Source organism: Drosophila subobscura, chromosome O (genome assembly GCF_008121235.1).
Source record: "Drosophila subobscura isolate 14011-0131.10 chromosome O, UCBerk_Dsub_1.0, whole genome shotgun sequence".
Taxonomy (NCBI): Eukaryota; Metazoa; Arthropoda; class Insecta; order Diptera; family Drosophilidae; genus Drosophila; species Drosophila subobscura.
The window spans coordinates 27,234,751-27,258,812 of NC_048533.1; the positions used below are offsets into that span (position 1 = coordinate 27,234,751).

At 48.0% G+C, this 24,062-nt stretch overlaps 2 protein-coding genes across 3 annotated transcripts; one reads left to right on the plus strand and one right to left on the minus strand.

The window, feature by feature from the left end:
- The first annotated feature begins 1,354 nt into the window (after window positions 1-1,354).
- Window positions 1,355-13,781, plus strand: LOC117897369. Its single transcript, XM_034806168.1, has 7 exons — window positions 1,355-2,119; window positions 6,548-7,143; window positions 9,295-9,567; window positions 9,694-9,871; window positions 10,162-10,268; window positions 12,528-12,605; window positions 12,698-13,781. The coding sequence occupies exons 2-7, from the start codon at window positions 6,772-6,774 to the stop codon at window positions 12,836-12,838; spliced, it is 1,149 nt and encodes a 382-aa protein (XP_034662059.1). The 5' UTR covers window positions 1,355-2,119; window positions 6,548-6,771; the 3' UTR covers window positions 12,839-13,781.
- LOC117897368 (carcinine transporter) lies at window positions 8,586-23,803 on the minus strand. 2 transcript variants are annotated; one of them, XM_034806166.1, is made up of 11 exons: window positions 23,444-23,803; window positions 23,266-23,384; window positions 22,766-22,928; window positions 22,497-22,673; window positions 22,259-22,408; window positions 21,957-22,181; window positions 21,734-21,861; window positions 21,156-21,577; window positions 20,814-20,945; window positions 14,595-14,600; window positions 8,586-8,597 (listed from the first exon to the last, which is right to left on the minus strand). In XM_034806166.1, exons 1-9 carry the CDS (start codon window positions 23,749-23,751, stop codon window positions 20,835-20,837), a joined length of 1,803 nt encoding a protein of 600 aa, XP_034662057.1. In that variant the 5' UTR covers window positions 23,752-23,803; the 3' UTR covers window positions 8,586-8,597; window positions 14,595-14,600; window positions 20,814-20,834. The 2 variants fall into 2 exon arrangements, with proteins under 2 accessions (XP_034662057.1, XP_034662058.1); XM_034806167.1 differs by lacking the exons at window positions 8,586-8,597; window positions 14,595-14,600 and having other exon boundaries at window positions 20,645-20,945.
- Between the last annotated feature and the right edge of the window lie 259 nt (window positions 23,804-24,062).

The window sequence follows — 24,062 nt, forward strand, 5'->3', positions numbered from 1 at the left end:
TCCAACTTGCCAGCCAGCCAGTCGCTCTGTCTGTCTGTCGGACAGTCCCTGTCTCCCTGTCTGTCTCACACAAAAAAAGAAATTAAAATAAAGCACAGCAAATGGAACAGCTCCAAAGGTCGGATCTGGGAATACACTCTTGCAGGGTTCCATTCGTAAGATTGAGATTGATTTTGCATAAGTAGAAGTTCGCAAATATTCTAACGCGCTCTCACTATAAATAACCCTATTCTGAAGGTTCCCATCGCTCAGCTTTGGTATCTTCATCTTTAACCCTTCTGCAAGTTGCCAGCTTCCGACCGTAGTCAGCGTACCCTTCCACAGAGTGTATATAGATACACAGCAAACAGACAAATGAGGACGGCGGCGGTGACATGATAGCCTGTGAACGCTGCTGTCTGCCGCCCGTCCTGTCCTGTCTGCGCGTTGGTCTGCGCCGGCCTCGCTGCTGGCGTCGCTGCTGCGGATGTGGCAGACGCTTTCCACGCTCGCCGACTACTGCATGCGTTGCACTTGCCACTGCCACTGCTGCTGCTGCCACTGCTGCTCCTCTGTTATGCTGCTGCTCTGCTATATTTAAATACGCTGCGGGTTGTGCAATGAGTACGGTGCACGTTGCATGAGTTCCGAGCTGTGTGGCACTTCATTTGCTTCACAACTCATTCATGTTTTGTGGCACGGCATAGGCTGTATAGAAGAGAGCCCAGACTGGCTGACAGAGCCCTAAGCTGAGGTAAACACTCTCTGCTCTGCTCTGCTTTGCTCTGCCTGCCTCTTCTCGTCTGCCTCGCTGTCTCGCTTCGCCTCATGTGGCAGCCTGCTGCTGCCTTGCCTCACCTACTTTCTGCACTTAGGCATTTGCCGGCTTCAGTCTCTGCCACTGCCTCAGCTTCAGCTTCAGCGGGGTGGCTGACGCTGCCAGCAGCAACAACAAAAATAAAGCAGCAAAAAAGCGGAAAAAAATACTGAGAAAAAAAACCTCCCCAGCTGCGCCGCCGCCGCCACTGCACTGCACTGCTCCCTCGCGGCCAGAGTCCTGGGTATCGTTTACAACAAACACTTGCAACGTGGGCAAAAGCTCCTCTTCAACTCCTCTCCTCCAACATATGGGCTGGCAGCAGCGACGTTAGCGTTAACGTTAACGTTAGCGTTAATGTTTACGGCGCGGCACGGCTCGAGAAGTTCCCCGAGTTCTGTGACTCGTCTCGACTGAGGAGGCAACTGAGGCACGGCTGCATTGCTGCCTGCCCAGCCAGGGAGGAGTCCGCAGTACGTTCGCGTGCTTTGCATACTTTGGTTGCATTTTTTCCAGCGCTGCTCCGCCACGTTCCGCTCTGTTCCGACCCGAGCCGAGCCGAGCCGCGTACCGGCTGCAACACGGTAGCGCGTAATTTCTCCGTGCGAGCGAGTGAGTGATTTCCAGTTACGAGGTTCGGAGATTCCCCAGTTTGTGCTGGCGTTTTTGGCATCCTTTTGTTGTCCTGCAGCTGGTAATCATCGTTGGATTCGAGGCAGCAAACTGCGGCTTTTTTTGGGGCTCCTCCCTTCTGTCAGTCGTAATTTGCTCGCCATTTTCCGCGTCCTGTCGTCGTGTCGCTGTGTGCGTGTGTGTTTTTGTTTCCGGCCTCGAAATTTTCCGCGCCTGACGTTGGCCATTTTTGGCGCCAGTTTTTTGCCGGGCTGCCGTATTGTTTTTTCGCAAGGCACAGAGGGAGAGAGAGAAAGAGAACGAACTAGAGTCCTTCGATCCAATGCCATAAATCAAATGGCATAATTGTGCGTGTGTGACCAGCGTCTAACGGGCATCCTGCATCGTTCATCCGGCATCCTACAGCGTTGCGTGCCACCGAATCTCGAGTCTCTGGACCACAACAAGCGGACAGGTGGTCCACCTGGAGGGGGAGTTTGGCGGATTATGTCTTTATAGGCCCGCCAGAGACAACAAATCCCCGAACAAATGAAGTGCCGGAGCATTTGATTAGAAGCAACGACTACTAAACGCACCCAAAAGCCGCTTAGTTTCTGTCCGTGTGTCTTGTGTTTTGGGCCAGCAGCAGCAGCAGCGACAGCAACAACAACACTTCAAGCTCTCCCCCGTATCGATTGCCTAATACACAATGTAAGTAAATTAATCGAGTAGCCTGCCTGCCTGTTGCAGCCTGTTGTTTCCGTTTCCATTAAGTGATTACTCAATCAGCAGTCGATGGCTTCAACGATATAACACTGCTGAATATTGGGGTATTTCATAATCTCGGATTAGGGTTAATTCTTGGACATGGGAATGAGTGATTATGACTTTAAAACAAATTGTTTTCTGCATGGAATTTACTTAATCAAAAATGTTTCTACAGCTTACATTAAGATAATATTTTATTCATTTCGTTTCGAAATACTTGGTAATTTCTTTTGAAATAAATCTTAATTTGTAGCATTTATTTGGTGCTGCAAAGAGCAGAGTGCTAAGTGCTGCCATTTTCGCCAACTTATTTGGGTCTTAAGCCGGAGCCAAACTACTTTTTGCTCCCACTATCACGCCCCTTCCCTGCGTAGATCCCATTTAATACAGCTCACTATTTGAATAGATTTTAGCTCTTTTCCCGTTTGTTTTCATACTCGGAGCTGAATGGAGCTCCGAGTTTAGCTGCCTGCAGGCGGAAAGCTCCTTTTCAGCTGAGCTCAACTCATCTCAACTTTCGCATTGGATTTGGAGTCCTTTTCGAGCCGTTCCCAAACCACAATGAAACCACAAAAACCACACAAAAAAATGAGAAGAAAAATATGAGGACACTTCAACTCTGTAGCAGCTTCAGGCATATACTCATCATTTATTCTGCAATCTACCTCCGACTCCATTCAGTCATCTGTGGTCTGGTTCGTCTTAAACTCTCCATCCTTCCTGCATCCAGCCCGGCGATGCGCGTTAAATTTACATAACAAGCGGATCCAGCTATATCACACCCATCGTAATTATGTGCAAACAAACGCAGCAAATGAAATTTCAATTAAAAAATCCAAAGGGGGACAAACAACACACGAACTGGTGGGTGGGGGGAGGAAAAAAGTGAAATCGAAGCCGTCGACATCACACGCTTTGATGGCCACACCAACCAGCTGGCTTGGGGTTGGTACATGGCCAAGGGAAGGGACAGAAGCGACAGGAACGACTGCGTATGCATGTGCATCCACTCCATACTCCACTTAGAGGGCTTCCCAGTCACAGCCGCAGACACAGCAGCAGCAGCAGCAGCAGCCACAGCAAGTTGCAAGTGCGTAGCCATCCAAGCAGTCAGCGGCTGGGAAAGTGGAACCAGTCGAGTCGCGACTCAAAGTGAATGCCGAGTGGCAAGTGCAGCGTCAGATGCAGTGACATTGGCACACGAATGAAGCTGCCCACCACTCACCCTGCCCCCACTCAGCCAGGCTACCCCCACAGCTCTCCCCCATCGCCGCTCAAGTGACTGGCCGTGCAATTTTGTTGCCAACCTTGAGGGCGTCACTAAGCCCGTTTCCGAGCTGCTGCTCGCCCAGAGTCAAGGCTGTTTATTCCAACGATTCCAGGGAGCGAAAGCCAGAGAGAGCATTATAATTGGGAGCGAAATTATGCAAAGCCCCAAAGGCAAGGGAAAGCAAAATCTATAAGCTAAACAGTTGAACAGTTGAACCCATAAAGTCTTGCCATTGGGTCCACTAATATAAGATCTGCTTAACACAGCCAAGACTTGGAAAATAGTACAATATTTAATCTTGTAGGAATAACATTATATTCACATACAATCTGTTGTATCTTTAAACTGATTCTCCTGCCAAAATGCATAAAGCTTTAATTGGTTCCACGAATTTCTGATGACTCTGCCAGGGTATTTTCAACTTCGGTGCACCGAATTTAGCCTTCATTTTTATATTTTTGTATTGCTTTTGGGTTGTTTTTTTTGTATTCACGGCTAGCTATGTCAACATGGCATCCAGCCAGCTCCAGCTCCAGCTGCAGCTCTGACTCCAGGTCCTGTGCTCCCTCCCCAGCATTATTGTTCGCCTTTTTGTGTGCATTGTTGTTGAGGGTGCTGGCCGGGCGAGGGTGCCTGGGGAGACTGCAGCCGAGTTGCCATTGCAGTTAATTGAAAATACTAAATTTCCACTGTCTAGACGGCAAATTATATGACAATTGTTAGAGCGCGCTCATGTTTGGCTTTCATATTAAAATTAATTACTCTGGCAGAATTTTGCATATAAAAATGTTGTGAAAGCCATAAACAATGGGGCCATTGTCATGTGTGTTTATACACCTATGAGTGTACAATATACGAGGATATTTGATTGTGTGAGATTGTCCTTGGTATGTTGTTGTTTTGGGCGAAATTTAAGCAAAGACTCCGCTCCGATTCCCTGCCGGTTCGAGTGGGTGGAATTTCTCAGGTTTCATAATTAGAGTGCGAATAGCAATGGCCATTTGCGGGGGTAATTATGGAAAGTGCGTTGCACATTTTGGAAATTTCACACGCCTCAAAGGCCTCAAACACACACAACACGAAATGCCTCATAATTGCAGGGCCAACAAAGTGCAGGAAATCTCATTTGATTTCCAAAGGAGTGGGAGAGATGAAGAGCTGAGGAAATTGTACAAAATTTCGACAATAATTACAAACGGAAATCGTGTGCAGGCCAAAACACCTTTGATAGGGGATTTAACTCTCTCTCTCTTGCCACACCCTTCTGCCGCCCCCTGGGACAATGCACAAACAATTATTTAGCACTTAATAAACAACAAAATTGAAAATTTAAGACGCTTATCAGAGTCAGCTTGCGGCATATGCAAATTTGAGCATTTACATGCATGTAATTAGACTCTCATATAAATTGTAGATGACGTTATTGTAGAAGTTGTACATATGTATGTACATCTGGCTGGGGCTGCATGTGCCACTAACATTTATTAACTGAAAGTGGCAACCTTCTGAGGCAGCTGTAGTAAATAAACGTTTACAGTGGCAACCTTTTCAGGCAGCTTGCAACTGCAGTAAATAAACTTTGGCCAGGAACCGGCAGCTGCTGCAGCTCGTATGCAAAACATCTTCCAAAATTGACTTAACTGATTTCCCCACCCCCACTTTTGCATTTTATTACGTGTTTATTATGCTAACAATGTGCCGAAAGTTTTCCGAGGCAGGCAGCTGCTTGGAGGAGGGAGAATGGAGGTAGATCCTTTCGCACTTTCATATTTGAGACTACCTCTTACGCTGATTCTACATCACAATTGCTGCTTCTCCGCACAGACACATTCCACAACAGATTGTCTGGTGTCTTGTGTTACTTGCATACTTGAGAGCCGAGCCGCATACTTCATTTGCTAAAAAGCAATCATCATACGCCCCATTGTCCAGCATTGCTGGAATTTCATCTGGCGTTTATTTATCAATATGAAAGGTACATCCACACACACACACCCAAATCAAAGACAAATTCTAATTTGTGCTGTCTGCAAGAAGGAGCAGTATATAAATCAATCCACCAACCACCACAGAACCCAACCACTTGATGGCACCACAACCACACTCAATGACAACTGCAGCCAGCCGTGTGCCAGCCGTTTGTGCCGTGTGTGGCAGTCAGAGAAAACAGTAGCCACATTATTTTCATTAGGCCATTGTTTGTCAGATGTCTTGGACATTTACTTTTAATTCCTTCTGGCTGTGGAGAACACCTGGAACTGGAGTATGGAAATGCTTGCTTGTTGCCAGCAGACATTTGCATTTCATTTTTCGACAAGCAAAGATATTTTTACAGCCAGACACACGCATAACACTCGAAAGCTAACAACAACAAGAGACAAGCCCAGTTCCGTATCTGTGCATACCCTGTGGACTTTTGCTGAGTGCTGGATTATGGCTGGCTCTGATCAGATCTCGTGTGTCACCAAAAGTAGAGTTCATCTTCCCAAAAATTCAATCAGTAGGCCTTGGTTTCATGGAATATTTCCTTTTTGCGCGTCGCAAACTTCAGTTCAAAATCAAAGTTCCCTTTGCAACGGTATAAATAACAAAAGCGGGTTGAGGGCCCTGCAAATAGTTGGAGGATGACTTCCCTTTGTCTTTTGTCTGTGACCCGAGGCCGCAGTCGGCTCTCTCTCTCTCTTAGCCTGTTGGAGATTTCCCTCTGTGTATGTCTGGCTGTGTGTGCTCCCTGAGTGTTTGGGTGTGTTGGCCGGTCCATCTGTCATTTTAAGTGGCTTATTCATATGCAAGTGGCTTCCGGGGCTAAACATATTCAAGTGTTTTAGTGGCTCGTGTACATGACCGAGCATTATCATTAAGTGCTTATAGGCAGGATCCCAACCCCTGGCTTCCCCCTACTCTCTGACCATCTGTCTGCGTGGGTGAACAATGACTGCTATTAACACAAATTGATATGCCAGCCCCTGCTCTTGCATCGACCAAGGGGCAATGTCTTTAATGGCAAAACCCTGACCCTGGCACCGGCCGGAAGTATCCAAAACAGAATTACGCATACGAATGCTGTTTCTCACACTGTTTGTTGCACTTTTTCGTTGCAGCTGCTATGAAGGCAACGTCCAGCAGCACCCCGCCCAACACCAGCAGCAGCAGCAGCGCCGCCAGCAGCAGCAGCCATCCCCAGGAGCTGTCCCTGGCAGCGGCGGCCGGGACGGCGCCCACCGCTGGGGGGGCGAGCACCTCGAAGCCGCACCGGCTGGCCAAGGTATCGTTCGCACCGTTGGACATCGGCGTGCCCACGGTGGCTACGTGATACGCGAACACGATGTCCCACCACAACATCGTGTGCGAGTGGCTGCGCACCATCGGGCTGGCCCAGTACGGGGAGAGCTTCCTGGAGAACGGCTACGACGAGCTGGAGATCTGCAAGCAGATCGGCGAGATCGATCTGGATGCCATCGGCGTGGACAATCTGTCGCATCGCGGCAAGCTCTTGAAGAGCGTCCGCATGCTGCGCGAGAAGGGGGCGGCCATTGTCTATGTGCTCATCAATGACCCGAAGGCGCTCAGCAACAGCAACGAGATCCTGGCCTCCGACTGTGATACGCCCGTGACGATGAAGGAGCTGGAGGCGGTCATGAAGCGGCACCTCGAGGCCGATGGCATCCGCCTCACCGCCCACCCGTATTCCACACCGGTAAGTGGTCACACCAGAGCAGGACTAGTCCTCGAACAAAAAGCAACAGCCATCCAGCCAACCAGTATTCGGTAGCTCTGGCTCTTATCTTGGCCATTTAGTTTGGGGCTGGCAATTTGCTGGATTTGCCTTCTGCCCCACAGGGAGACAGAGAGAGAGAGAGAGCCAGTTGCAACGTGTGACAGCCGCCTGCGCCGTTGTGTGCACTCTAATGTGAAATTAACACGATTTTAATTTAGTTAAACCGAGTGGCCAACCGACTGAGCGTGCCCCCGCTGTGCTTAGACCCTCACTCCACCGTTCCCCCCGATAACCACAGCCACCGTAGCCTCACTCCTTCTGCAGAATGTTTATTTTATTATAGGAGCCAACATTTTGGTCCCAGGCCGGAGCCCAAAATGTTTTTGCATTTGCGTTAATTTTGTTTATTTGGCGCGCGTATTTTTTGGTCATTGCTGTTTGTTGGCTCACAGATAAAACGGTGCATTGTGGCCGCCTGGTCTGCAGAGGGAAGGAGGTGAAAGTGTAAGAATGGTTATTGTGTGGCAGCAGAACAATTAAATGATAGGCCAGCAAATTGGACATGGCACCAGAACACAGCACAGGGACACTGCACGGCCACAAAAAGTGGTCAAATTTCCCATAGTGCAGTGGGCTGAAAAATGCAAAATCAGGATAAGGAATCCAAGGAGAAATTTCCACTCTTTTTCATGCCACACACCATTTTAAAGGCACATAAATGCATATTGAAATGCACTCGTGAGGGCATGGGAGCCTCGTTTCGGATTGCCTTCATAGTCTATAGTTTATTTTCCATGAATGTGTGTGTGTATCTGTGGCTTTGTGTGGCTGGTGGGTGTGTGTTGGTGCCTGAAAACATGTCACTGGTTCAGGGACATTCCTGCATTCCGCCAAAGAAATCGCTTGCAATGCAATGCAAATAGATGCAAAGCGCAGCGTAGATGCAGCCTCCATTTAAAGTAATTTCAAGAGGTGTGCGACTGAATAAGAAGATGAGGAGCAAGATGTGGAGGAGCTTCATTTAAGGGCGTGGCAGGACTGCCTATTGAGCACGCATAGAGTGTTGACAGTTGCCAGACCCGCGACACTCGTCAGATGCTGTGATGCTGATGCGGCTGCTGTGCTGTCGATGTCGATGATGTTGCAGCTGCTTAATATGCAGGCCACGCGCGTTGAAAGGCTTCCGCTGCCACTTCCACGCAAAGAGCCAAAAAGTGTGCAGTCTGCGGACTGGAGTCTGCAGTCTGCCGAGTCGACTACTCCTTGCAGAATGTGTGAAAACTTTTGTCATAGGCTTGTGCCTGCATCGGAGCCTCTGCTGCTGCTTTGCATTTTAATTAGCGCTTCTTTTTGTCGCCGCCGAGTACTTAACATAGTTTGTCTGGCGAAATGTGGTTAAATATTTACGATTGTTGGCTCAAATTGAAATGGAACTTTAAGACCGAAATGAAATTATATCAAATGGATGGCTAGACGACAGGTATCCCTGGAGTGGGAGTAGGGAGTGCCAGTTGCTACACAGAGAGACTTCTTGGCTTCTGGCACGAGCTCTACACTGCTCTGCTCGGCTCTGTCTGAGCCATGTTGACGCGCGGGCTTCAACTTCAACTAATTGCACTTTGCGCTGATGAGACAGACATCTGTGTGTGTTTATGTCTGTGTGTGTGCTTTGCATCTATGTATCGCTGTCTGACTGACAGCTGCAGACAAGTTGCATTTGAGCACAAATGTTTGCATGTGCATTACATGAATGCGACGCTAAATGAATTTTCGCAGCCAACCCTCTATGCTTTGGAATAGAAAGATGCACACAGATACTGCACAGGCAGATGCAGATACAGCTACAGCTACAGATACTTACTTGCTGCCTGGGGGGCATAAAGGGAGCACGAAGGGAGCTCGGGGATGCTTCAGTGACCGCTTTGAATGTCAAACAGGACACATTTAAGTGGCCGCCTCACGCTAATTACCGGAAGATATTAACACTTGTGTGGCTCCTGCTCCTGGCTGTCTCCCTCTTTATCCGTCTGTCTGTCTTCAAGGAGCTGCTTTTGACCCTGGCCTTAGTGGATTGCGGTGGCAAGTCGTAACCTCATCTCATCTCCAACTCTCTCTCTGTATGTTTTGCAGGAGGGCAAACGTGGATATCTGGAGGGGCTGGCTGCCCACTACAGCAAGCAGATCAACATGCCGTACGAGGACGTGCTGGATGCCATCGAGCAGGTGCGCCTCTCCAAGTGGAAGGAGCGGCATGTGCGCATATCCACGGGGCACACGCTCACCCGCCGCCTGGCCGGTGCCAGCAGCAGCAGCAGCAGCAGCAATTCCGGCGGCGGACTGGTTAGCTCCTCCGTCCTGCCCACCAGCCACAGCCAGCCGCTGTATGTGCCCGGCAAGTATTTGGTAAGCGGAACGAGCTCTGACTTTTTACGGCCCAAGTGCTTTTACGACTTGTCCGGACTCCTCGCTAATCAGACCCTAATTCATCTCGTTCATTATGCATGTGTGTGTGGGTGTGTGTGCTTGCAGCCCTCCAGCTGCCTGTCGAACCGCGAGGAGAACGAGATCTACAGCTACACGCAAAACGATTTGGCCAATCGCATGGCCCGCAATGCCATCGACTCCAAGTCGGCCCTCAATCTGAATGGGATGCAGCACAGCTATCCGGGCGCGCGGACCAATTTCTTTTACGACTTTTCGGCAACAGGTAAGGGAGGAGGAGCACAGGACAAAGTGGCAGCCAGAGAGGTTAGAGACACTTTGGCGGCTGTTTGGTTTTTATGGCTTTTAATTCAATTAAATTGGTTTGCGCTTAAACTTTGTCTGTCTGGTTAATCAAATGAATGTCTGTCTATCCGTTTGCCTGTTTGTTTGATTCTCGGTTTTGATTGTTTGCCTTCTTTCCTGGAACTCTGCTTTTGGATTTGGATCGGCTCTACATGGATCCGGTTGGGTTGATTGCCACATCCCATCACACCACACCCTAAACCACACCAGAGGGTCGCAACAAGCACAAGCAGCGGCGCACGGTCTTTGCCCGTTTCCTGCAGGGCCTGCGGCAGAGCGGAGACGAACTGAACGCCACCGAGGGAATGCAGCTGAAGGTGAGTGAGTGGAAATGGGTTGGACTTGAGGCAGTGAAGAATCCGGATTCATTGCGTGGTTGAGAGTTTCCGGTTCCGGTTCTGCAAGTGTTCTTAACCGAATTGGATTTGCAAGGAGAAGGCGTTGCATTTCGAAGAGAGTAGAGACTCTTCCGTCTTGACATTCACTAACATTTTCGTTGCTTAAAAATACACCGCACTATAATCTCCTCAGGAATTATGAATATGGCGAGAGTTTTCACATTACCCGCCTCCTCAATACTGCTTCCATTTTCCTTCCTCTCTCCTTATCGCCATATCCCTGGGATGCCATGAAAAGTTCTATAATTTGGAGGCAACTTCAAAGCATTTCCTTGCCACATTCAAAACAAAAACTTTCCCTGCCACTGTTCCCCGTCTGCATCTGTCCATTCCATTCTCTGGCCATCTTTCTGTTTAATGTCGAATTTCAGCTATGGACAACTTTGGCCATCGCTTGAGTGGAGGGCGGACATGGGGGTGGCCACGGGGGCTACTTATAAAATTAAATTAAAATAGAAAAACCGCGTAAACCTACAAATAACAACGACAGCAGCAACGAAAGGGATGGGCAGTGGGTGAGAAGTCGCCTGCCAAAAGCGGTCCGTGGGCTGGAAGTGGTGGGGGTTCTAGGGGGGAGAGGAAGTGGAAAACTTTATCAAGGCTAAGCCGATAAAAGGCAATTACCGTTAATTGCGTTGACTTGGCCAAGGCAAGCGGGCCGAAACCAGACAATGACAACACTGCCAGAGCAAAGAGCACAGGCAGGAGCACAGGCGGACAGGACATGTGCCGGATGCAAATGCCAGACTCCCAGATATGAACTGTCGATGGGAGGAGGCTGGGGGTATGCTGAAGGTACAGAGACAGAGGCAGGGCAAGTGGCAGTTCCAGTGGCAGCACCAGTGGCAGTCACATTGGCAATGGCAGGGAGTGGACAGCAGCAGCAGCAGCTGCAAGTGCAAGTGCCAGATACAGATACAAATGCAGAAAGCAGGACAGCAGAGGACAGGCCAGAGGAGTGCCGACCAGGACAGGACTGGTAAGAGGCTAACAGGGAACTGGTAACTGGGCTCTGGGATTGTCAAGGGCTTGCCGCACGTTTCTGGGGGCTTCTCCATGGGAGCTGGCTTGGGTCATTTGCACCTTTGCGCGTTCCGGCGCGTTCCGCCTTTTTTTTTGCGGTTGCCAATGGGTATCAAGATGGAGGAGGAGGAGATGCAGAGGGGGTCCACTGGTAACTGGATTCCCTACACACGATTGTCCTTTTTTTCCTCGTGCGCATTTGTTTTTATTATTTCAGGCGTGCCAAAGTGTTTTGTTTGGTATGTTCGCTCTTCATTTGGGGGCGGGGCTCTGCCACCCCCACTTCTTTTCTTTTTCTGTTTTCATTTTCATTTTCGTTTTCGTTTCTTTTTTTGGTTGGTTCCTGAGAGAGTTTATAACTTTTCGTGTTTTACGGTTGTTGTCCGGCTTTCCTTTTGTGTCCTTTACTCTTTGCCTCCTTCTCGGTAGCTGCTGCTGCTGCCGGCGCTGTTCATTTAATATTTAAGCACAATTTGCCGCCTTCCACTACCGGACCCGGGCCACGACTCTTCTTGGCTCCCCCCTTCCGCCGACTCCTGGCGAGTTTTGCGGTCAATTTTGAAAATGACTTGGGCTAAGCACTGGCGACAATTGTGCTCCGACTCTCCGTGCTTCTGTTCTCGGGACAACTTCTTTTGTGTTTGGCTATGCTGTGTCCTGTGGCACTCATTACCTTGCCATCCCGGCAGCATCTGCCACTTGGAGGTGGAGAGCAGCGTGAGCAGCGGGCGATCAGCGGGAGGGCAGCGGGTGGCACTGCCAGTGCCAGCCACAGTCAAAGGTCACACGGAGCGTATGTCTAAACTGCTTTCCAAGCTCGGTTCCGGGCCTGGTGCTGGCTCTGGCGCTGGCCCTGGCCACGCTCTCATTATGCGGTCTGCTGCGGAAATGTTGCTTTGGGGAAATTCAGTTGGGGCTGTCGTTGGCGTTGGCGTTGGCGTTGGCTCTGGCGTTGGCCTTTCATTATACTTATTCGCCGCTTTTCATTTGACATTTCCATTTTGAAGTTCTGGGTTCTGCGGTCGTTCCTGTTTGGAGGTGTCGATTTGTTTTATGCTATGGGTCGTCTGTGCCTTTCCAAGTTAATGAAGTAATCATGGGCGGGCAGGAATGACAGAGGTACGAGTATCATCCATCCTACCATTTGCCTTCCAGACAAACGAGCGACTGAGGGCCTGCAGCACCATGAAGCGACCTGAGCCACACCAGGACTTTGAGAAGACCATTCAGAGAGTAAATATGAGAGAACCCTGCCCCAGCCCACTCTGGCATTCCGACATTCCATAACCGACTAATGTATCTCTCTCTCTCTCCCTCTTTGGCAGCTCAAGACACAAAAGGCAGCCCAAAAGAAGCCCGCCAGCGCACCCATGGACATTGCCCTGCATGAGCGGAACAAGGAGGTGGCCCTGGCCCATGCCCACGTCAATGAGATGCCGCTGAATAACTACACGAAGCATCCCTAGGATACGGCCCTAAGCAGCGCTGCTGCTTAAGACATCGACATACGCAATCTCCCAGATACCAGATACCCCCATGACAAACAGGCATTGCAATCAATCTTTCAATCAGGTGATACACATGTTAGGCAAGCAGGAATCGGAGCATAGGAAGAGGCTTAGAACTTAGGGATAGGATAAGTAAAATAACGAAGGAGTCGGCAATCGGTAATCGGCTGACCAACGAAGCAATATACAGATAAATATATACCTTAGATTAAGTCGAGTTTAACTTACCTCTAGAACTAATTGAATGACCTAGAACCTTACCTGAACGCCACCTGAACTCTCGCTCGTGTATAGTCACCATCTAGGATAGGAACCCAGCTCCTCTCTCTCTATATATATGAATCTCACTTTGTTTCGTTTGCACCCTTTCCATGTGCCCCTGAACATACACATTCACATTCCCACTCAACTCAAAATCGCCCACAGAATCAATCAGGATATGCACTTGCCCCGAAGTCTATCAACAATTATTTCGAAACACCCCGAGAAACACACACACAAACACACGCAGAGACAGTCTGCGAATGCAGCGCCAACTCCGGAGGGAAATGTTGACAAAACGCAAAAATCCAACAAGCTTAACGCTAAATCAACACTCATACAGACAGAGAGGGGACACACGCACACTCACACTCACACACACACACAAACACGCAGCCTCCCACAAATAGGGAGCCCGAGAGCGCCCGGCAAACTTGTGCTAACCGCAGACGTTGCACAGACAGACAGACACAGACGGACGGAGCGACAGACAGACTGTGGCATTTCCGTTTCAACTTGGCATTGCATCGATTTTGGTCTTTGGTTTTTCGGGTGGTGCGTGGTGCGTGGTGCATGGTGCAGCTGCAGGCTGCAGGCGGCCTTTGCCATTTGCCTTTTTTGCATTTTAATTGCATGTTGCGCCCGAAAGTATGCAACCAACTTGCCCCGGACACACGCACACACACACACACACACATCCGTGCGGTGTGGTGAGTTGTGGTATGTGTTGCACGCATCTCGCTCCTGCTGCGACAGAGAATGCGATTTGCATTTTTGAGCCGTGCAAAGGCATTCGAAATTCGTTTTTAATTTTGTTTGCTCTTTGGCCAAGAGGCATTCACCGACTATTCGATGATGGCCGCGGTTGTCTTTGCCATTTGCCAAAAACTCACTGCGAACAATCCCCGGACGGCACTGCCAGTGCTCGTGTTATTAAATGTCTGGGGCCAAAATTGAAACATTTAGTGGCTACGTGAGTGGAGTCGGATCGAGTGCGTGCCAACGATGCTCGTTTCCGGTTCCGCTTGCCGCCAAAACTGCAATTAGCTTGAGCACTTTAGGCCCAAGCCGACTCCACGAAACGTTTAATCGAGTCTTGAATGCTTTTTGTCAGCATTTCCATTGAACAATTTTCACACTCGTGCGAGTATGAGTACGAGTAGATTGAATGAATATTCGTTTAATTGATAGAATAGATTTTTTATTTGAATTGGTTTTTTGGCTAGCGTTAACGTGCAATTAACTCTGCCAGGCCTCGATGATCATTTTATTTAAATTGAATTAAGTGCTACAGAGCTTCAGCTCTATCCCCGCTACCTCCCCCTCCCCCTCCCCAACAGCCAACCAGCCATCCAGCAATAGTGAAAATAGCATAGACAAACAAACAAACAAATGCAAACAGTGAAAAAAGGTGAAATTAAATATAGGCAAAGTGAAAACAAAGCAACAAAACTCTGGCCGGTGCCGTGCAGTCAAGTGTAAAATGGTGCGCCAGTTTAATATACAATTTACATACAAAATAATTGTTTAACTACATATACATATACGGCAATACAGATACACACATAGTTATACACAGCTACAGCTACAGATATTCTCATTTAAATGGCTTGAAACAATGAGAGCCATCAGCAGATACATAAAAACATACACATATAGATACAGATACAGATACAGATACAGCGCAGAAGTGCGCAATTCATCAGCTATTTAAGTGCAAAATGTATAAAACAAAGTCAAACTTGCATTTAACGCTCTCTTTAATTTGAACAAATGATAGCAGCAACAATATATAGAGCATATGAACTGACTAAATCAGGCGAAGGAACCATTTGGGCGTAAGCCGCAAGCAGAATTAAAATTAAGCATTCCATAAATCAATATGACATAGTTTTGGCACAGAGAATCTCGGCAGATGCACGGCAATCAGGAGTTGCTCAAGCAAATGACAGAATTATGGCCAAGTGCACTCAGAAGCACCACAAATCATAATGAATGAGCCCCACAGAGAGATGTCCCGCAGAAGACTTTTCCTTTAAAATGTGTTCAGTTAAGCAATTAGTCTACAAAATCAATAAATAGCCATACATATTTATTAGTTTACCATGAATATTGATGACTTTTACATAATATATATACATATACATATATAGACAGAAATATGCATACATATATATTTACTTGTAGCCTACATCCATACATTTATTTACAATTAAAGTCCATGGACAATGGTCGACAAATTTCAATTTACATACGTAAGTGTTTAAGCAAAATGCCAAAAGCATTTCAAATGCAAATGGAGAAAAATGTACGAATAAGTCATGAAAAAATTAAACATAAATACATACACACACATGTACGAGTTTATATACAAATTGATTACAAAACAAATAAATAATCTATATGAAAATAGAGCACGCGTGAAAGCGTGTCAAAATTATTTGACTTCCACACACAAACACCCAGACAACCCAGTACCCACCCATGTACCCATGCAAATATATGAATATTTACAGATGTATGTATGTATGTAGTGTTATGTATACACACACCAGGCAATATGTAAACTTAAATAAATATTTAGCAAACGTACGGAATGTCGGAATATGTTCAAATTGTAATCGGTAAAAAATATAAGAACAAAAAAAGACAAAAAGGTATTTACGTATAGAAAATCTGCATATGTTATGTGGGAACTTTTACAGTCAATTGACTCCTGCATTTTTTAAGTTATTTTCGTTTAGAAATAAAGAGAGTTTTTCCACACCAAAGTTGCTCAATGGGTGGGGAGTCCCCCCGTTAAAGTACGAGCATCCATCAGTGAATCATTTTCGCCCTCGGCAGATGATTGATGATTGCTTTTGAAGCATCTATCTGGGTGAAGGGACAGCATATCAGGGTGATTGCTCTTATATTTACACCTTCAAGAAGAAGTAAGGTGACACCTACGTACATCAAAAGGGGTACATGAAGTTTGTTGTAAGAGTCTACGGCGAAACATCAAGATTCAAAGTACATATAAATAGGAAAATAAAACGTAAATATTATAAACAAAATTAGCTTAGATATCTGAAAATACGAAGATTATATAGGTCTTGAAGATTGCAGTCGTAAGGATAATGATCTGCCATTAAGATTAAAAACACGGAATGGTTGAAGTCATAAAGAAACCACATCGAGTCATTTAAGCGACTGCAATTAATCAATAAAACCATAATTATATGATCCAAAACAGAGTAGAAAACGATTAGAAGTTTGCTTGCATATCGCGAGACATGAATGAGATTCCACACAAAACTTGTTCAGACTCCTTTGTGGCATGGCTTCACTTGAGGCACATCACAGAAAACTGCTTCATAGATAAAAAAAACATGAAAATTCCTTAAAAATATCCCGTCTTTGTATGAGCTTGTGTAGATTCCAGCAGCCAGCATTCAGCTGCCATCAATATTTATTTTTCAGGTCGATCAACTTACCAATTATTTGGTTTCTATTAAAATATGTTCGTACGTATGCAAATCCACATGGCACAAATCGGGGCAAGAGAAGGGTTCTGCCCTTCCGCCTGCCGTATCCCATTAAAACAAATGAAAGCAATTTGTGTGGAGAGTATGGGCCAAGAGTTGCATGAGGGGCAGAAAGAAATGCAGTGGCAGGTTCCTACTCGAATATTCCCAAACAAATATGCAGGGCTCCTCTGTGGCGCCACTCCCACACTGCCACACAGTGCTCCTTCCTTCTCTCTCTCTCACAGTTCGAACTTCGAACGTGTCATTGTAAGTTCAAGTGTAGCCAAGAGCATCGGCATCCGCAGCAGTCGGAGTGGGAACAGGAACAGCAGCAGCAGCAGCAGGAGCAGAAGTCCTCCAGCTGACTCCTCTGGAGCAGACCAGGATGAGTGCTGATGATGATTGTTGGCATCGCAATGGAGATTGGGAGAGGAAAAGGGAGGATAAGGATTCGGGATAGGGACAGGGACGGGCACTGCCACTAGTGGGTAGTGGGAACTGGGACTTTTCGGGTCTGGTCTGTGATGATTGCGATGGGCACAAAAGCCAACGGCTCATGAAAAATGCATGCGACTCGCCCGGCTCATATGTTTTATGGCTTGTTGAATTCCGTTGCTGCTGCCGGTGCCTCGTGCCACTCCCACTTTCCATTCCCTTTCCCGTTCCCCCTTCCATTGTCGTTCAAGTTGTAGTCAAAGTCGCAGCACAGCCGTAGAGCCTGTTAAATTAATAAAGGACACGCCGGCAGGACCCTGACAAAAATTTGTATGCGACCAAGTTGAGGTTTGTTTTCCAACAGCTGTGCAGGAGACGTCCTGTCAAAATTGCCAGCTGCACGGGGAGCGGGGAGGAGTATGAGCTATTTGGACGGCCTGGAAGCCCCAGCAGGACAGAACGGGACAGGAATAATATGTTTAATTTTCTCTTACATATATCCCCTGCCGCTTCTGGGTTTTTTGTGTTTTTTTGGTCCAGTGGTTGTTTTGGGGACTTTCCGCAGCCTTAGATTTCAGCTTCTGTTTCAGCTTCCGCATCAGCATCAGCTTCAGCTTTTGTTTTCTTTGATTTGATGAGGCTCCGGCTGCTGCCCCCTGCCCACAAAACCTTTAGCCCGTATTTGTCTAACGGACTGTAAACTTTTCCTACCCCCCGTAACCCATACCCCTTCCCATCCGTATGTGTGTGTGTGTGGTTTGAGAGGGTTCATTTCTTGTCTTCCCTTGCCCCTTCCCTTTCCATGCTGTCTTTTTTTTTGATAAATTTTAATTTCCGTTTGCATTTTGCACGTTTTTCATAATTCATGCTCTCCAAGCATCTAGATTGATGAGGACCGTTTCCAGTCGGGCTTTTTGGGCTGTCCACTGGGCTTATCCCCACCCAGCTACCAGCAGCAGCAGCAGCAGCAGCAGCAGCAGCAGCAGTGTGCCAGAGGCCAGGGGGAACACCAACACCGCCACTCACATGCATAATCGTGCGGAAATGCCAGACACACTAAGCTGACCTGAACCGACTCGGTGCCCGGGAAGTTGCTCGAGAGAGTCTTACTTATATATATATTATATCCATAGATGTATGTGCACACACACATAGAGATATAGATACATACATACGTGTGGAGTGGGGGAAGTAAATCGCAGTATCTGAGCTGAGCCATCACCAATCACCCAGCACCACCCTTGCACCCAGGCCACCGAGAAGTGCCCAATCTCAACCCTTTGCCGCCGAACAGCTGCCTTGATACAGGCAGTAGCCTGGTGGTGCTGATGCTGCTCCTGATGGCGTTGGCGTTGCATCCCCATAGGGCCATTGACTAATAGGATTTGAAGAGCGTAAAATTGGTTCGTTGTGAACATGAAATATGCAGTAAATCCTTTGGCACCCCCCACGTTCCGCCAACTCCCCCCGAACAACGACAGAGCCCGTTGTGTTTTCCTTTAATATTTGCTGCAACGTTGTTGCAGCTTAAATATTCTTGCCCTGCCACGAGGTCCTGACTTCTGCTCTGTCTCTGAGCCGGCTCCTGCTCCACCAGTGCACGCGCAGTTTGTTGCAATTTCGCGGTTCGATTTGGCTTTGCTGCCCCTCCCAGCCACTGGCTTGCCACATCCTTGCTCCAGTAGTCGCCGTCGTCTGGGCGCGATGGTGTGTTTTATTATCACAAATAAAGCGCAATCACTGTTGTGGCACCCGCTACTTGCAGCACTTTTCCGCCACTTCTGCACTCCTCACTCCTCACTCCAGCAAGTATTGCATTTTTCATGTCTGGATTCCGTTCATGTGGCAGCCTGATGCAGCTGCTTGAAATATTGCAAATAGTTTCGTTCATTCTCGATTGCGTGAAATATGAAAAAATCCCCAAAGAAAATGTGCAAGAAAAGCCAGTCCTTCAGCAGTCCCTGGCCTTCCCTTCCATTCCGAGAAGTGCAACTCAGATTTACTTTTCATTGCACTTCCTCCTCCTCCTCCTCCTAGTGCCTGCTTCTATAATTGTCCTTCTTCTTGTAAATGGCCAGGACTTTGTTTTCATTACTGCCAGAAGGGGGAATAGGAAAGCGAACCGAACCAAGATAGAGCTGAAAGCTTTTGGAGGGGAACATTTGGTAAAGGACATTTGCCTCCATGGACGACACCCGGATGATAATTGTGAGCCATATTTATGCAGTGGTGGAGTGGTCCTTAAAGAGCTCGCTCGCCGGCAATCCCTGCTAATAACAGTTGCCAAGGACTAGGGCTTGGCCGGGGCCACGTCTTAAGGTTAAGCCGATTCAAGCCGCCGCCTCCTCGTGGTCGTAGTCAAACCAACTCCAGGGCCCTCTTCGTCGCTCATCGTTCATTCAACTGCAGCTTGGCTGACTTCCGGCGTGGCCTTTTATGATAAATTGAAACAAATAGCCACCAACACTCGCCAACGCACACACCTATAGAGCTACAGGACTGGGCTTATCAGAAAATTGCGCTCAGCTGTTTATGAAAGCATAACAATGTTAGCTGCCTCGGCCATTACAGCTCCACTCCATCTCCAGGAATAGCATCAGAGCCAGCAGCAAGCCCAACACCAACCCCAGCCCAGGACCAACATCAACACGATCATCAAACTGAATGGCTGCTCCGGCTTGGCCCGGGTCTGGCCGGGACACATAACTCACAAGTAGGATAAACAATTTACTTATCGCTGCTGCAGCCCTGGCCAGAGATGGGGTTCCGTCGCCGGCAACGTCTCATAGCCGCAGCCAGACGGAAGACGGTTGCCACATCAGCGCGCCACATTGGCAAATAAATCATAATAAATAACTTGAAAAACGAAACACCTTTGCGCACAAAAGTTGCACGTCCTGTTCCTTATGCCGTACCATATAATACTTACTTACTAACTGTGTGTGTGTGTAGAAGTTTGTGCAGCCGCCAGAGTTGAGGTAAGGGCGGGTTACATCAGCCAAGCGGAGCATGCAACACCGAAGAGAAGCGCGTTTTAATTTTGCGGTTTCAATGAAAACTGTTTCTCTTTTCTGCCCCATGATGAGTGTGTACACCTCTTCGGCTTCCCATTCGCGTTTTATTTCCATGTGTATTGTAATTCCAGTTGCTGTTGTCTGTCTTTTGGTCTGTTCTTAGTTCCCGCTTACAGTTTAACACTTTGCCAAGACCCAGCCCACACACGGACAAAAACCACTGATGGAGCGACGTGGAGAGACAGAAGTTGGCTCAATTCTTGCAACTGGTGATAAAAATTGATACATAACTTGCATAAATCAGGCGCCTGCCACGCATTACGTATACGCTGTGTGTTGGCTGCTGGCTGCTGGCGCGTCATTTATTAAATTAGCCACAGCATTAGCTTCTCGCACAGCCCTGGAAATGGCTGCCAAGGGCGCGTCAGGTAATTTGTAAATTTCTGACAGATGCGCTGATAAACTCATTGCAGAGATTTCTTTGGGCTACCTGTCTGTGTGTGTGGTGCGGTGGGTGATTTGTGATTTATGTGAGTCTTACTACGGGCTGCCTACATAACAATACTTTATTCGCAATACTTTGGGCCATACCTAATGTAACATCACAAAGGGAACAACGTGAACGAGATTGTAAAAGAGTAAGAGCAACACTGTAACAGTATCAGTAACCGTAACGGTAATGGTTGGCGACATCGGAAACGTGGAATGACGTGGAATCGATTGCCGTATCAGCCTTCAAGGCGAAATGGAAACCTCCGTCTGGCTGAGCTTGGTTAGCTCCGGATGGGCGGACAGCGACTGGTTGGGCACTGGCGCCGGCGGCAGCTTTGGCAGACTGAAGAATTTCTGTAAATTAAATTTGTGAAAAATGAAATTAGGCTACACGGCTGCTTTGCATAATTTAGATTATAAATTAGATGAGCCCCAGGAATTTGCATGGATGGAAAGAGCTTATTGGCGCAAAAGAAGAAAGGTGAATGAACTCCCACTCCCTCTCAAGATGAAAATGCATCGCCAGCGAGGGAAGTAATTATGAACGGAATTCTGATTGCTTACATCATTCCTGCCGAAGTTGCCCGCCTCCTCCATGGTGTCTGGCAGCTTCTTGTGGAGCGTCTCGGGCAGGAACAGGGCCCCAATGCCGCCCAGCAGGAAGAGGGTGCCCAGGATGTAGTAGGGCGCACGAATATTTACGGTGGTGCCCAGATATACCAGATACGGGGCCAGCACACCGATGGCATTGGCCAGGATGGTGCCCAGCGCCACTCCTGTCTGCCGCATGCACGTGGGATAGATCTCCAGGCACTGCAGATTGACGGTGAAGAAAGTGAGCGCGTTGAGGAACTTGATGAAAGTCGCCAGGTAGATCATCAAGTACTCGTGCCGCTCGTCCGTCGCATACACAATGATGGGCACGCAGGTGATGAACGAGACGAGGAAGGACACCGAGTTGGTGATGCGTCGTCCATATGTATCGCCTATGGAAACGCAAAGAGGGTAAAGGATAGAGCACAAAGAGCAAGAGATGATGGGATAGATATGGCCATAGCCATAGCCCTTGCCATAGCAGCCATGGTCCTTTCTCAATCAGCGTCAGCGACAGAGTCCAGTCTTGGTTGGATACACACACTCACCCAGATAGCGGCCGACAATGTAGGCGGGAATTTCGACAATGCTCTGATACAAAAAGTTCAAAAAGGGATTGCCCGCCATGCGGGAGCTGAAGAGGACCAGCGTGAAATAGGAGACGGCCACCACGCACCTGAAACCAGAGTGGTCAGCAGTTAGACATGCAAATTGCTTTTCGTCAGACTCTGTCCTCGTGTCTGAATGACTCTGAATGCGTTACCAGCTCACCAGCTAAAGCCCATGATTGTGGTGTTGCGTGCGAGGCGCCAGCCGGCGAAGAGCGACGCAATGCCGTAGGTTACATCCTGCTTGTCCTGGCTGTAGATTTCCGCCAGCTCTTTCTCGGTCACATCGAAGCGGCGGCCATTAATTTTGGCTATCTTCCGCAGCTGCACAATGGCATCGCGGAAGCGCCGTTTGCTAATCAACCAGCGCGGCGATTCGATGACGTATCTGGTCAAAGAATTGATGATGATTCGATTGGGAATTGGGGATTGACGAACGGGAACGGAATGCTTTGTCTGACTTACTTGGAGAAAATTAAAACCGTAGCCGTGGGCACCGATGTGAGCCACATAAAGGAGTCCCAGTGCCCCAGCCACCAATAAAGCAGCGGCATAAACGTGGTGCCAATGGACCAGCCACAGCTCTGAAAGAAGGCAATGCGACTGCGATCCTCCCTAGAGTTTAGTTGGGTTGGACAAAAAGTTAGTTTCGTCCATCATTGGGGGAGTAGAAGGCGAAACTTTGTTCAACTGTCAAACTTACTCCCGGGAGATTTCCATGCCAATGATTTGGGGCGACTGAAAGAGACTGTTGACGGTGAGGCCCACGATGCCGGACATGATGAGGAACCACGTATACGAGCTGGTGCACATGATGGACCCGATGCGTCCCAGGGAGCAGAAGACAACGCTAATGTAGTAGACCAACCTGCGACCGTAGCTGGTCAGGCACGTGGGGAGGACATTGGAGAAATTCAATTACTTGTCTTCTCATAACTTAGTTTTCGTGGAACTTAGTTCTCGTGTACTTACGAGTCGCCCATTTGTCCCAATATAAATGAGCCAGCCACCTCCGTCACACGACCCACAACGAACACATTTGTCACGAACAAATCCTTGGCACACACCCAATTGTGGTCCGTGGGAATCGTGCTCTCGTACCAGGTCTTGTCATAGCTCCAGCCATTCTGGCAAGCTGCGCAATGGGCATGGCAAATGGTAAATGGAAAATGCGCATGGGAATGGGTATGCGAATGGGAAGAATGGTAATGGAAACGCTCGTAAAATGCATTCGAGTGCAAAGTTGCAAAAATTTATAAGACAGCAGGGAGAACGGCACAGCGAAATGCCAAGTAATTTCACCACTAATCTGGCCAAACTTCTGCGAGTATTCCAGCAGACATTTTCTTAAGGAAAACGCTGAATCGAAATAATGCAAGTTTCCCTCAACTCAGATTGAATTGGGTTGTAATCCTCGAATCTTTGTCAACATCTAAGCCGTTTCCCCTCCGTTAACTGAAACTTTTACGCACCTTGTGTCTGATTGGTTCGCAGGCTCGTGTTCCACGTGGACCAGTCCTGGATCTCGGTGAAATTCATTTGGAACACCTCACAGTTGCTGAATGTTTCTCTGCCCCGGTTGTCCGCCTGCCTAATCGAAGAGATCGTAGAGTGGCACTTCGTTGGTAATTCCTTCCCATCCGAACTTACTTGGGCAACGTTATGTCCCGCCACTCCTCCAGCGTGAAGTTTGTGTTCTCCCGACCGGAGACTGTGCACCAGTGATCGGGTATGTTGAGTGCCAGAATGATGTTCATGTAGATCATGGCACCGCTGAAGGCCAGGCCGCCGACGAACAGGAAATTGTAGAGGGTCTGGTAGCGGCCATGGTTTCCCGCCTTCTCCATTAGCGCCTGGAAGGGGTCGTTCAGCTCCGATTCATCGATGTCCATGTGGGACACGAGGGCCGACGCCTGCGACGCCTTCCTGCTGTTCGCCTTCTCCGATTTCTCATTCATTTTGCACTATTTTGGAGTGACCGCTCTGCTCTGGCACCGTGGATGGCACTCAGTCGGTAATGGGGCCTGATAACGAGAGTAATCTTTATGGCATCTCAGCTTAAGAACTTCGCACTAAACGAGAAGCCATTCGTCCAAACTCTTATGAGAACTTGGCGCCAGAACAGTTGTAAAAATCTTTAAATTATATGTACAATTGCCTGTCATAATTTCTGGTATTGGACGGGAATAACGAGCCCAGTTTGTTTGCTTATGAATAAATCTGATTGCTATAAATAAACTGTCAGCGATTTCATGATGAAATAGTTATC

Bases quoted from the DNA above. Each gene is read 5' to 3' on its own strand.
- LOC117897368 (XM_034806166.1), bottom strand. From the start codon at position 23,751: ATGAATGAGAAATCGGAGAAGGCGAACAGCAGGAAGGCGTCGCAGGCG. The intron at 23,385-23,443 runs GTAAGTTCGGAT...CTCTTCGATTAG, and splicing joins CGGGACATAACGTTGCCCAA to GCAGGCGGACAACCGGGGCA. The intron at 22,409-22,496 runs GTAAGTTTGACA...ACTAAACTCTAG, and splicing joins GGCATGGAAATCTCCCGGGA to GGAGGATCGCAGTCGCATTG.
- LOC117897369 (XM_034806168.1), top strand. From the start codon at position 6,772: ATGTCCCACCACAACATCGTGTGCGAGTGGCTGCGCACCATCGGGCTG. The intron at 9,568-9,693 runs GTAAGCGGAACG...GTGTGCTTGCAG, and splicing joins ATGTGCCCGGCAAGTATTTG to CCCTCCAGCTGCCTGTCGAA. The intron at 10,269-12,527 runs GTGAGTGAGTGG...TTTGCCTTCCAG, and splicing joins CCGAGGGAATGCAGCTGAAG to ACAAACGAGCGACTGAGGGC.